Here is a 13,961-nt window from a genome sequence, read left to right on the forward strand (position 1 = left end):
TATCAGGCATTCCCACCTTAGTATAATAAATCCCTAGCCTTTCCTAAAAGCAAATTTGAGATGAAAGAAAGGGAAAAGGGCAGGGACGGTCTGCCTTCCTGGGAAGGAGAGTCTCAGAAGGAGAAGCAAAGGGATTCAGGGGATGGCCTGGGGCCTTGGACTCACCGCCAGATCCTCTCGAGTGACAAAGCCCCTCTCCTCGGCACCGCAGTCCTGGAAGAAGCTCTGCAGTTCTTCAGCTGACTGGGAGGACCAAGACTCTGGCTCGGGGGCCACCGGCACATCCTGGCCATCAGCTGGCTCTCGCATCTGCCGCCGGCGGCTGGAGCCTAGCTTCCGTCCTTTCCGGGTCACTCTGAGTCCACTCTCCATGGTGTTTTGGCTTGGGGACAGAGAGGCGAGGGAGCACTAAGCTGCTGAACACCCTCACTCCCTTCTCAGAACTCTCCCACGATTCCCCATCACCCCTGGAGAACATCCACCGTGGCCAGCGGAGGAGCCCTGCCTGGTCTGATCTGCGCTGGCCTCTCGGACCTCATCATCCCCCCGCCCCCGACCTGTGGCCTCCAACACTTCTCACCCAGGGCCTTTGCCCTTTCTGCTCCCTCGGGCTGGAATGCCCTTCCCGGAGCTGTCCACACACCCTCATCTCCTTCAATTCTCCGCTCAACTGTGAACAGTCTTCTGCAGCCTTTCTGGGTTCTACTTTTTAACTTGGCGGCAGTTACATGGGGCGGTCCAGGATCTCGCTGTCTGAAGGCGCAGGGGCAGCTGAGCTATCCCTCCACCTGCTCCTTCAGCTCCCCTCCTCACCTCTCACCTTCCTGTAGGGACTCCTCCACCCTCCCTTGCCCCCTCTCCCAGCCTCAGCTGGCCCCCAGCCTCGTTTTCCTCAACAACATTTCTCCACCCCTTTGACATACGCACCAGGGAATCAGTAGCTCCCCACGTGGCCCTTATGGCCTTTCCAGACGTTTCCATCCTTCGCCCCCTCACTTCCACATCCCATCATGCTCCATGTCAACCTTTCTGAACTACCCACCGTTGCTGGAATTCCAGATCCTCCCCCATGCTTCCTCCCTCTGCCCCAAACCTCCGCGATTCCCCCACCCCCTTGCCTAGCTGATACCTCTTCCTCCCTCACCTTAGAGGCCACCTCCTCTGAGATCCTCCCTAAAGCCCCTCTATATACCTCAAGCACATACTTTATGTGACCTGATGATGTGCTGGGCTCATGCCTGTGAATGGTAAGTCACCCTGTGCCTCAGTCCACACTGCTCCTAGCTCCCCAGCATATTCATCAGTGCTAAGTCGCTTCAGTCAAGTCCCGAGTGGGTGGCCTTGCCCTCCTCCAGGGGATCTTCCCATCCCAGGGACCAAACCCGGTGTCTTAGGTCTCCTGCGTTGGCAGGCAGGCTCTTTACTACTAGCGCCACCTGGGAAGCCCCTCCCTAGTACGTAGTAGATGCTCAAGTAAGGGTTGTCCAATTCATTCATTGGAGTACTTCCATCTGTCACTGAAGGTCAGGTAAGTCAGTTGATAAGGATTTTGATGGATAAGGATTTGTCCAGGTGAGGCCTCAAGGTAGGAGAGAAGGAGGCTGGAGTCTGAAAGGAGAAGAGTCAGGTTCTATGCTGGTGGGAGGGAGGGGGCCTTGGGGGGAGTAAGTCATGGGCACGTAAATCTGTATTGAGGGGAAGGGACTGACGTGTACATAGGCAGCTTCGTCCAGGTGGTGAAACTTGAGTCAAGCTCTAAAAAGGGCAGGTAGGATTTAGAAGCCTTGAACAGCGTGTGTGAAGGGACCGGGGCCGCAGAGGGCTTTCTTTGTTGGGATCAAAGGTCACAGACAAGCAGAGTAGAAGGGTCGGGAGGCTCTGCCTCAGGGGTAACTGGCTCATGGCAGGAGTCTGGGGCCACTGGTCTAGGTTCCCTTAAGCAAGTTCCTCTACATAGGTTGCACAGGAGCTGAATGAAGCAATTCCTCACTCTTGAGGAGGCCCCAAACTTTTAAGTGAAGTCGAGTCTCTCTCACTGGCTCCCCATCAGTTATTGCCTTTTTCTCTTCCCTTTCTGCTTTTTTCTGTCCGCCTGGTTTCTCTCCATTTCTCTCTGTTTCTCTCTTTCTGTCTCTCTCTCTCTCTCAGGAACTTCAAAGTCTGCTGCAGATGCAGTTTTGAGATTGAGGTGTAAGGGTGCCACAGTGAATAGGAATTCCCCTGCAATGCAGAGGACACAGGTTTGATCCCTGGTCCAGCAGGAGCCTACGCGCCACGGAGCGACAGAGCCCATGCACCACAGCTACGGAAGCCCACACGCTCTAGAGCCCGTGCTCCACAGCAAGAGAAGCCACCGCAGCCAGAAGGCCGAGCACCCAAACTAGAGAGGAGCGCCCCCTCACCACAACTAGAGAAAGTCTGCAGGCAGCAAGGAAAGGTTCAGCACAACCAAACATAAAATGAATAAATAATAAAGTGTTATTTATAAAAAGATTACAGATGTCAAACTGCAGTGGTACACTGGAGTCACATCTTAGGGGCTTGCAGAAAACCAGTTGTGAGTCTCTCTTCCCAACTCAGCAGCTGGAGATCAGCTGCTGTGGGAGTATTTATACCATCAGTCAGTTCAGTTCAGTTCAATCGTTCAGTCGTGTCTGACTCTTTGCAACCCCATGAATCGCAGCACGCCAGGCCTCCCTGTCCATCACCAACTCCCAGAGTTCACTCAAACTCATGTCCATCGAGTTGGTGATGCCATCCAGCCTTCTCATCCTCTGTCGTCCCCGTCTCCTCCTGCCCCCAATCCCCCCCAGCATCAGGGTCTTTTCCAATGAGTCAACTCTTCACATGAGGTGGCCAAAGGATTGGAGTTTCAGCTTTAGTATCAGTCCTTCCAATGAACACCTAGGACTGATCTCCTTTAGGATGGACTGGTTGGATCTCCTTGCAGTCCAAGGGACTCTCAAGAGTCTTCTCCAACACCACAGTTCAAAAGCACCAATTCTTCGGTGCTCAGCTTTCTTCACAGTCCAACTCTCACATCCATACATGACCACTGGAAAAACCATAGCCTTGACTAGATGGACCTTTGTTGGTAAAGTAATATCTCTGTTTTTTAATATGCTGTCTAGGTTGGTTGTAACTTTCCTTCCAAGGAGTAAGCGTCTTTTAATTTCATGGCTGCAGTCACCATCTGCAGTGATTTTGGAGCCCAAAAAATAAAGTCTGACATTGTTTCCACTGTTTCCCCATCTATTTCCCATGAAGTGATGGGACCAGATGCCATGATCTTCGTTTTCTGAATGTTGAGCTTTAAGCCAGTTTTTTCACTCTCCACTTTCACTTTCATCAAGAGGCTTTTTATTTCTTCTTTCTGCCATAAGGATATCATCTGCATATCTGAGGTTATTGATATTTCTCCTGGCAATCTTGATTCCAGCTTGTGCTTCCTCTAGTCCAGCGTTTCTCTTGATGTACTCTGCATACAAGTTAATAAGCAGGGTGACAATATACAGCCTTGACGTACTCCTTTTCCTATTTGGAACCAGTCTGTTGTTCCATGTCCAGTTCTAACGGTTGCTTCCTGACCTGCATACAGATTTCTCAAGAGGCAGGTCAGGTGGTCTGGTATTCCCATCTCTTTCAGAATTTCCCACAGTTTATTGTGATCCACACAGTCAAAGGCTGTGGCATAGTCAATAAAGCAGAAATAGATGTTTTCCTGAAACTCTCTTGCTTTTTCAATGATCCAGCAGATGTTGGCAATTTGATCTCTGGTTCTTCTGCCTTTTCTAAAACTAGCTTGAACATCTGGAAGTTCGCGGTTCACGTATTGCTGAAGCCTGGCTTGGAGAATTTTGAGCATGACTTTACTAGCATGTGAGATGAGTGCAATTGTGTGGTAGTTTGAGCATTCTTTGGCATTGCCTTTCTTTGGGATTGGAATGAAAACTGACCTTTTCCAGTCCTGTGGCCACTGCTGAGTTTTCCAAATTTGCTGGCATATTGAGTGCAGCACTTTCACGGCATCATCTTTCAGGATTTGAAATAGCTCAACTGGAATTCCATCACCTCCACTAGCTTTGTTTGTAGTGATGCTTTCTAAGGCCCACTTGACTTCACACTCCAGGATGTCTGGCTTTAGGTGAGTGATCACACCATCGTGATTATCTTGGTCTTGAAGCTCTTTTTTTGTACAGTTCTCCTGTGTATTCTTGCCACCTCTTCTTAATATCTTCTACTTCTGTTAGGTCCATACTACTTCTGTCCTTTATCGAGCCCATCTTTGCATGAAATGTTTCCTTGGTATCTCTAATTTTCCTGAAGAGATCTCTAGTCTTTCCCATTCTGTTGTTTTCCTCTATTTCTTTGCATTGATCGCTGAGGAAGGCTTTATCTCTCCTTGCTATTCTTTGGAACTCTGCATTCAGATGCTTATATCTTTCCTTTTCTCCTTTGCTTTTCGCCTCTCTTCTTTTCACAGCTATTTGTAAGTCCTCCTCAGACAGCCATTTTGCTTTTTTGCATTTCTTTTCCATGGGAATGGTCTTGATCCCTGTCTCCTATACAATGTGGCGAACCTCCGTCCATAGTTCATCAGGCACTCTGTCTATCAGATCTAGGCCCTTAAATCTGTTTCTCACTTCCACTGTATAATCATAAGGGATTTGATTTAGGTCATACCTGAATGGTCTAGTGGTTTTCCCTACTTTCTTTAATATCAGTCTGAATTTGGCAATAAGGACTTCATGATCTGAGCCACAGTCAGCTCCTGGTCTTGTTTTTGCTGACTGTATAGAGCTTCTCCATCTTTGGCTGCAAAGAATATAATCAATATGATTTCGGTGTTGACCATCTGGTGATGTCCATGTGTAGCGTCTTCTCTTGTGTTGTTAGAAGAGGGTGTTTGCTAGGACCAGTGCGTCCTCTTGGCAAAACTCTATTAGCCTTTGCCCTGCTTCATTCCGTACTCCAAGGCCAAATTTGCCTGTTACTCCAGGGGTTTCTTGACTTCCTACTTTTGCATTCCAGTCCCCTATAATGAAAAGGACATCTTTTTTGGGTGTTAGTTCTAAAAGGTCTTGTAGGTCTTCATAGAACCGTTCAACTTCAGATTCTTCAGTGTTACTGGTTGGGACATAGACTTGGATTACTGTGATATTGAACGGTTTGCCTTGGAAACAAACAGAGATCATTCTGTCGTTTTTGAGATTGGATCCAAGTACTGCATTTCAGACTCTTTTGTTGACCATGGTGGCCACTCCATTTCTTCTGAGGGATTCCCACAGTAGTAGATACAATGGTCATCTGAGTTAAATTCACCCATTCCATTGACTTCCCTGGTGGCTCAGATGGTAAAGCGTCTGCCTACAATGCGAGAGAACCGGGTTCAATCCCTGGCTCAGGAAGATCTCCTGGAGAAGGGAATGGCAACCTACTCCAGTATTCTTGCCCCCCGCAAAAAAGGGGGGCTCAATGTATACCATGGGAATCAGCATATGTTACAAATCAGAGTTTCTTCCCCCAAAGAACAGTCACAAGCACATCCATTCCCAAACCTAGCATGCATTTAAGTGACCACTGTTTACTGAACACCAACTGAATGCAGGCAGAATGGGAAGCGAGCCTGCCATGGTGTGTGTGGCCCCATTAGGCAAATTAGGAAAAGTGTTCCTTCCTCCCAGCAGATGCAGCCCAGTGCCAGGACCCAAGGATTGGCAAGTGGACTGTTGGCTGGAGTCCAGTCCCCCCTCTCCCTCTTTGACCAGGCACCTTTGTGCAGGACACAACCTACATACCCAAGTGGAGCCCCTGGCCCTTTACATATATAGGTGAGGACTAACTCCTGGTCTCTCTTGGAGGTACTCACACAGCTTCATCCAGAAGAAGACACAAGATTAATTACAGCACAGTGTGGAAGGGGCAGCAAACCTGTGTGCCAAGTGCTGTGAGAGCACTGCAAAAGGAGCAACTCACTCAGCAGTGTCTATCAGGGAGGACTTCCTGGAGGAGGTGACATAATTTAGCAGTGAGTTCCAGGGCAGAAGAGATCAGACTTAATCTGGATCTCTTCATGCTGCCCGACCTTGTTCTGGGCATGTATTGGACCCTCATTCCCTCATGTCACTCACTTTTTCCTCTTCTGATTCACACTGTCCCTCAGAATGTGGGGTGTTCTTACCAGACAACTAGTAGACTCAAATAATACTGATGTAGTAAAAGAAAAAACAAGGCAGGGGGACTATTCTATATCCAAGAGAATAAAAATAGGGAATTCTCTGGCCATCCAATGGTTAGGACTCTGCACTCTCATTTCCAAGGGCCTAGGTTCGATCCCTGGTCAGGGAACTAAGATCCCACAAGCCATGTGGAGCAGCCAAAAAGAAAACAGAGAGAAAGAGAATAAAAATAAATGACACCTAAATATATTATGTGATTGTTAATTGGATTTTCCTTAAAAAAAAAACAGTAAGAATAAGGAATATTTTGTGGAAAGAAAAAAAGGAATATTTTGTGGACAGCTGGGAAAATTTGAATGTGAACTTTATATCAGATATTCACTGAGCAATGTGAAATTTTTTCGGTGTGACACGTGTTGTGATCATGTAGACGAATCTCTGTCTTTAAGAGATCCATGCTAAAGTATATATTATGTCTGCATTTCACTTTCAAATGGCTCTGTGTAAATACATAAGCAAATTGAGAGGAAATAAGTGTGTGTGTGTGTGTGTGTGTGTGTGTGTGTGTGTGTGTAGAGAGGGAGTAAATGGGGCAAATTGTAAGCCATCTGTCCAATAGCTTTCATTGTACTATTTGCTCAACTTTTGTAGATTTGAAAGTTTTCTTAATAAAAAGCAGGGGAGATGGGAATTGCCTGGTTGTCCAGTGGTTAACTTTTGAATTGTGATGCTGGAGAAGACACTTGAGATCACTTGGACTTCAAGGAAATCAAACCAGTCAATCCCTAAGGAAACCAACCCTGAATATTCATTGGAAGGACTGCTGCTGAAGCTGAAGCTCCAATACTTTGGCCACCTGATATGAAGAGCCAACTCATTGGGAAAACCCTGATGCTGGGAAAGATTGAGCGCATGAGGAGAAGTGAATGACAGAGGATGAGATAGCTGGCTGGCATCATTAAGTCAATGGAAGAGTTTGAGCGAACTCCAGGAGATGGAGAAAGACAGGGAAGCCTAGTGTGCTGCGGTCCACGGGGCTGCAAAGAGTCAGACACAAACGTGCGACTGGACAACAACCAGTGGTTAGGACTTTGCACTTTCCCTGTCGAGGGCCCAGGTTCAGTCCCTGGTTGAAGAATTGAAATCTCTCAAGCCGAAGGGCAGGGCCAAAAAACAAAAATAAAAACCAGAGGAGGAAAAACCAAGCCAAGAATGAGATTCCAGGAGTTAGAATAGAGAATTTCATCCACAAATCCAACCGTCCTTCCACTAATATCAATATCTCCACAACCACATCACCCTCCAAGCTCTCCCTGGAGACAATGAAGAGATACACACCCCTCCTTGGGTTGCATCTGTCCACACCTGGAAGTCACCATCCATCCTCACTCACCGTCCCCCTAAGGCGGGGAGGGGTCTCCTTCCTCCATGACCCGACGACTTTCCAATGGGTTGGGCCTTGGGCCTTGTATTTTATATTCAAAGAAACACTCACTGAGCATCCGTACCAGAAGAGGGTCCATCGCACCCTCTTGACCCATAAATGTGGAAAAAGAGGCCAAGAGAGGCAGTGACTTCCAGTCCCACTGCTCTGGAGTCAGGCAAACCCTGCCTCTCTGAGCCCTGCCATTCACAGGCTATGTGACCATGAGGAGGTCACATAACATCTCCGTGCCTCATTCTCCTCACTGGGACATGAGACCAATGTCTACCACACAGGGTTGCCGTGAAGATGAAATAAGACAGTTGGACTGGAAACACCAGTTCCTATTCCCAGCAGAGCCCAACTCGCATTTCGGCTTTATTTTTCTTATCATTATTATTATTACTTTTTTTTTTTTTTGTCTCACCACATGGCTTGCAGGATCTGAGTTCCCTTGCCAGGGACTGAACCCATGCTCCCTAAAGTGGAACCTTGAATTCTTAACCTCTGGACCATCAGGGTATTTCCCCAGCTTTACTTTCTCTCAACACTTGTCACCTTCCTAGAATAGAGTCTTTTATTCATTTATTTTGTAAAATTTGCGTCTCTTCTTACTGAATAGAAGCCTCTTCTGTTTACTGCTCTATTTCAAATGCCTTAGAACAGTGTCCTGCCTACAGTCAGTGCTCAGCAAATATTTGTTGAATATATAATCAATGTAAAGCACTCAGAACTATGCCCCGAATATGGCATAGGATAACCACTGGATACAGTAGCCCATGACATTGGGGGTGATAGCATGGATGCGGGCGAAATGCCATTTGAGTCTCATAAAAGTCAGATGTGGTACAGATATGATTTTATACCCACTCAACAGATGAGAAAACTGAGGGAGAGAGGCTCCGGAAGGCAGAGGCCACCAGCCCAAGCCATGACATCGGAAGCAAACCTGGTACCAGACCCACTCTCTGGGTTTGTCACAGGACAGACTTGCCCCAAGACCGCTTCTTGGAGAAGCACCTCCTCGGTGGGCAGGAGACGCCTATGTGGATCACAGATGCCAGACAGAGCAGCCGTGATGGACCAGGGCTTTGAAACAGGACAGAGTGGGAGGCTTTGCTCCGGCTGTCAGACTTAGAAAACTCAAGTTCTGTGTGCACTTCCGTTGATGGAGATAACACACATGAGGCAGAAAGATAAGATTCTTGTTGTGGAAGCTTCTAGAACTGAAGCCCTGGGGAGGAGAGTCTGCTGTGATGTGGGTGCCACGTCACTGAGGATGCCAGGCTCCCACAAGTGAAGGGAGTCACAATCCTGAGATAGAGTTCCTGGGACCACGTCTCAGGACACGGGATGCTCTTGGCACCCTGTGGGGGAGTTCCTAGTTGAGCTGCACCCCATTTCCACCAGTGCCCTGACACTGTGTAAGGAAGCAGCGCCTACCGGACACCTTGCCAGTCCCCACCATGCCTCAGACCTCAGCGTCAGCCCTCTGAGCCCGTCGAGTCTTCTCTGCCCAGATGGCACTCAGCGGCCCCCTCCTTGCCTGTCAGGAGTCCCGGGGCTGAAAGGCAGCAGGCGCCCTAGGGCCAGCACCACCTCAACAAACCTGTCACCATCAGTCAGGGACAGGGAGTTTCCCCTCACAGCTGAGAACAGTGCCCTAAAAACAGTCTGTGTCCCATCCAGGCCAGGGATGGCCACCCAGAAACAATGGGAACATCCTTCAGTCAGTTCTCACAAAGGTGTACCTGCGCATACACACAGACATATGCACGCACACACACACACACATACACACACACACGTACACACACTACTCCCTCACAGTCAGCTCTCACACTCACTACTCCCTCACAGTCAGACACGACACCTGTCACGACCTCTGGAGTGTACCAAGGTTCCTGCCCACTCAGAGTCACTCAGAGCAAAGTCTTCCGAGTCCGCCAGCAGGGGCATCCCTCCGTCAGTGCCCCCTCCTCCGCTACATCCTCCCATCTTTTCTTTTTTTTTTTTTTTGCTGCACTGCAGGGCCTGTGGGGTCTTAGTTCCTTGACCGGGAATGGAACCCAGGCCCCACAGCAGGGGAAGCGTGGAGTCCTAACCACGGGACCACCAGGGAAGTCCCCACACTCCCCTCACTGGTCATCACAGCCTCACACCTGTAACCGTGGGAAATGCCATCCTGCCTGGGAGCACACGCACGCATGCGCACACACACACCCCTGGCACTGCGCCCTCTCCCCACCTCACCCAAGAAACCAAATAAAGTTTGAGGCTAGACATGAGGGCTGATGAATCCTGCTCCCAGTCCTACCAGAAATCAGCTCCCCATTGTAGGATTCGGTTCAGGAAGCAGGGACCACAGGCTTTCCCCCAGGAAGTGGAGAGCCTCGTAAGAGGGTTCTGTGGGGACTAGGGCAGAATTGCAACAGGGCACCTGCAGACACCTCAGGGCCTCCGCCAGTTCCATCGTCCTCTCTTCAAAGGGGTGAGGACCTGGGTCTGCGCTTCACTCCACCTCCTTCAGTAACTACAAGTAACAGCGACAGTCACAGAACTAAGTCGTCCAAGTCGGCAGATCCAAGAGACCCCCTAGCATATTTATCCTCTCTCGCCCTTGCTAACCTCAAAGAGAAACCAAGGCTCTGAGAAGCCAGGTGACTTCCCCAGGGTTACACGACCATTGAAGGGTAGATAATCTATCCGAGTCTCCCGCCCAAATGCCTTCCACTTGCTGCAGACAGCTCCAGATTAATGAGAAAAAGGCTCAGCCCTTTGCACCCCGTCCCAGCAGCTGGGGGGGACCACAGCTCCCTCCCCCACTCTCACGCCACCAAAGAAAAGAAGCATTGCAACTCCGGTCGCTCCCACCTCTCAGAGGCTCCCAGTCGTGCATGTAGCCCCGTACCTCCTGGGCCCAGTAATGAGGCAAAAACTGCCCCCAGGAGACCACGAGCTCTGGAACTGTTAACAGTCTTGCTTCTTGCTTAACCACTCTTTCCGTTCCCTGGCAAGCCAATCGCCTGTGCTAATCTATGGGACTTCCTGTCGAAGTGACCAACTGGTTAGCCTTTCACAATCTTGCTTAGTACTCCTGAAGCACACTAGTCCTCAAATCTTGGAACTGAAGAAAGCTGTAGTGGGTGGAGAGACCCCTGTAATCAAAGGCTCAGAGAAGTAAGGTCACCCAGTTCTCAATGGCTAAGTCAGAACTTGGACCTGAGTCTCTGGTTGCCAGAGGGATGCTTCAACTTATCCCAACCAGAGTGTTCAAGAGCATAGTTACGGCTAAAGCCAAGTGTATACACCATGCCTTACCTCAGATCCTCACCCTCAGACCAGGTCTTGGAAATCCAGGGGAGGCCCACACCCAAAGTATCCTTTAGAGAATAGTCTAACCTAATACCAGAATTTACTGTTGAACTACATCCATTAGAACTGCATGGTTCAGTTCAGTTCAGTCACTCAGTCATGTCCGACTCTTCGTGACCCCATGAATCGCAGCACACCAGGCCATCCTGTCCATCACCAACTCCCGGAGTTCACCCAAACTCATGTCCATTGAGTCGGTGATGCCATCCAACCATCTCATCCTCTGGCATCCCCTTCTCCTTCCGCCCTCAATCATTCCCAGCATCAGGGTCTTTTCAAATGAGTCAGCTCTTCCCATCAGGTGGCCATAGTATTGGAGTTTCAGCTTCAACATCAGTCCTTCCAATGAACACCCAGGACTGATTTCCTTTAGGATGGACTGGTTGGATCTCCTTGCAGTCCAAGAGACTCTCAAGAGTCTTCTCCAACACCACAGTTCAAAAGCATCAATTCTTCGGCGCTCAGCTTTCTCCACAGTCCCAACTCTCACATCCATACATGACCACTGGAAAAACCGTAGCCTTGACTAAACGGACCTTTGTTGGCAAAGTAATGTCTCTGCTTTTTAATATGCTATCTAGGTTGGTCGTTAACTTTCCTTCCAAGGAGTAAGCGTCTTTTAATTTCATGGCTGCAATCACCGTCTGCAGTGATTTTGGAGCCCAAAAAATTAAGTCAGCCACTGTTTCCCCATCTACTTCCCATGAAGTGATGGGACCAGATGCCATGATCTTCGTTTTCTGAATGTTGAGCTTTAAGCCAACTTTTCCACTCTCCTCTTTCACTGTCATCAAGAGGCTCTTTAGTGCTTCTTCACTTTCTGCCATAAGGGTAGTGTCACCTGCATATCTGAGGTTATTGGTATTTCTCCCAGCAATCTTGATTCCAGCTTGCGCTTCTTCCAGCCCAGCATTTCTCATGAAGTACTCTGCATAGAAGTTAATAAGCAGGGTGACAAGATACAGTCTTGACGTACTCCTTTTCCTATTTGGAACCAGTCTGTTGTTCCATGTCCAGTTCTAACTCTTGCTTCCTGACCTGCATACAGATTTCTCAAGAGGCAGGTCAGGTGGTCTGGTATTCCCATCTCTTTCAGAATTTCCCACAGTTTATTGTGATCCACACAGTCAAAGGCTTTGGCATAGTCAATAAAGCAGAAAGAGATATTTTCCTGAAACTCTCTTGCTTTTTCGATGATCCAGCAGATGTTGGCAATTTGATCTCTGGTTCTTCTGCCTTTTCTAAAACCAGCTTGAACATCTGGAACTTCACAGTTCACATATTGCTGAAGCCTGGCTTGGAGAATTTTGAGCATGACTTTACTAGCATCTGAGATGAATGCAACTGTGCAGTACTGAAGCATGAATACAAATGGATGAACTTATGGGGACAAAATAAAGAATAGAAAGGAATAGACTCACTTTATGCGGGAATTTATTGTATAAAAAAGATGGCATTTCAAATTAGTAGAGAAAAGGTGGTTTAGTCAATAAACTGTGAGAATGGCCTAAGTATCTGCCAAAAACAAAGTTGGAACTCGAACTCTAAAAGAATTCCAGAGCAAAAGTTCAGGCATGGACTTCCCTGGTGGCCAAGTGCATAAAAATCTGCCTGTTAATGCAGAGGACACAGGTTTGATCACTGGTCTGGAAGATTCCCCATGCTGCAGAGCAACTAAGCCCGTGTGCGACAACTACTGAAGCCTACAACAAGAGAAGCCGCTGCAATGAGAAACCTTCAAACCACAGCCAAGAGTAGCGCCAGCTCACCACAACTAGAGAAAGCTCAAACAAAGCAACGAAGACCCAGGGCGGCCAAAAATAAATAAATAAAGCATTCTGGCTAAAAAAAAAAAAAAATTTAAGCATTCCAGTGCTCACTTCAGCAATACCTACTAAAGCTGGAATGATACAGAGACGATTAGCATGGCCCTTACCCAAGGATGACATGCAAATTCATGGAGTGTTCCATGTTTTTTAGTACAGAAAGACAAATATCATATGATATTTCTCATATATGGAAATCTTTTTTTTTTTAAGGGTACAGATGAATTTTTTTTACAAAACAGAAGTAGAGTCACAGGGATGTAGAAACAAACTTATGGTTACCAGTGGATAAGGTGGGAAGGGATAAATCGGGAGATTGGGATTGACATATACATACTGTTATATACTAGGGCCTTCCCTGGTGGCTCAATGGTAAAGAATTCACCTGTCAATGCAGGAGAAACAGGTTCAATCCCTGGTCTGGGAAGATCCCACATTCCTCGGAGCAACAAAGTCTGTGAGCCACAACTGCTGATCCTGTGCTCTCGAATCCAAGAACCTAAACTGCTGAGCCCATTGACTGCAACTACTGAAGCCCGAATGCTCTAGAGTCTATGCTCCAAAAAAGAAGCCACTGCAACGAGAAGCCCATGCATCACTACTAGAGAGTAGCCCCCACTCGCCACAACTAGAGAAAGCTGTCGAAGCAATGAAGACCCAGCACAGCCAAATAAATAAATAAATAAAATTTTTAAGGTAAAATAGATAACTAATAAGAAATTGCTGTGAAGCACAGGAAACGCCACTCAGTACTCTGTAATGGCCTATATGGGAAAAGAATCTAAATAGAGAGTGGATATATGTATATGTAGAAACCATTTTGCTATACACCTGAAACTTACACAGCATTGTAAATCAACCATACTCCAACAAAAAAAATTAAATAGAAAGAAAGAACTCTCTGCCAATGCAGATAACTGTTTAATATACTGAAAGTGAGTGGGAAATCAAAACTATCTGGAATTTCACCATTGTTATTTTTTGCACCTCTTTACAAATATACCATTTATGTTTTTTAAATTTTAAACATAAAAAAATTCATACAACTGTATGTTGTTTGCAATTTGCTTCAAAAGAGTCAAGGGATGGAGGAATGGGTGGGGCATAGCTGAAATGAGACTGAAGGTGAAAGTGTTAGTCACTCAGTCATGCCCCACT

At 47.5% G+C, this 13,961-nt stretch overlaps 1 protein-coding gene across 1 annotated transcript in view; it reads right to left on the minus strand.

Moving 5' to 3' along the window:
• The window catches only part of RAB44 (RAB44, member RAS oncogene family), a 37,755-nt gene extending 27,191 nt beyond the window's left edge, over nucleotides 1–10,564 (minus strand). Inside the window, exons 1-2 of the mRNA XM_013973756.2 lie at nucleotides 10,477–10,564; nucleotides 166–382 (exon numbers count right to left, since the gene is read on the minus strand). Of these exons, the coding sequence (XP_013829210.2) occupies nucleotides 166–372 (207 nt within the window). The 5' untranslated portion in view covers nucleotides 373–382; nucleotides 10,477–10,564. The remainder of the gene's footprint in view (nucleotides 1–165; nucleotides 383–10,476) is intronic.

Source organism: Capra hircus, chromosome 23 (assembly GCF_001704415.2).
Source record: "Capra hircus breed San Clemente chromosome 23, ASM170441v1, whole genome shotgun sequence".
NCBI classification, from domain to species: Eukaryota; Metazoa; Chordata; class Mammalia; order Artiodactyla; family Bovidae; genus Capra; species Capra hircus.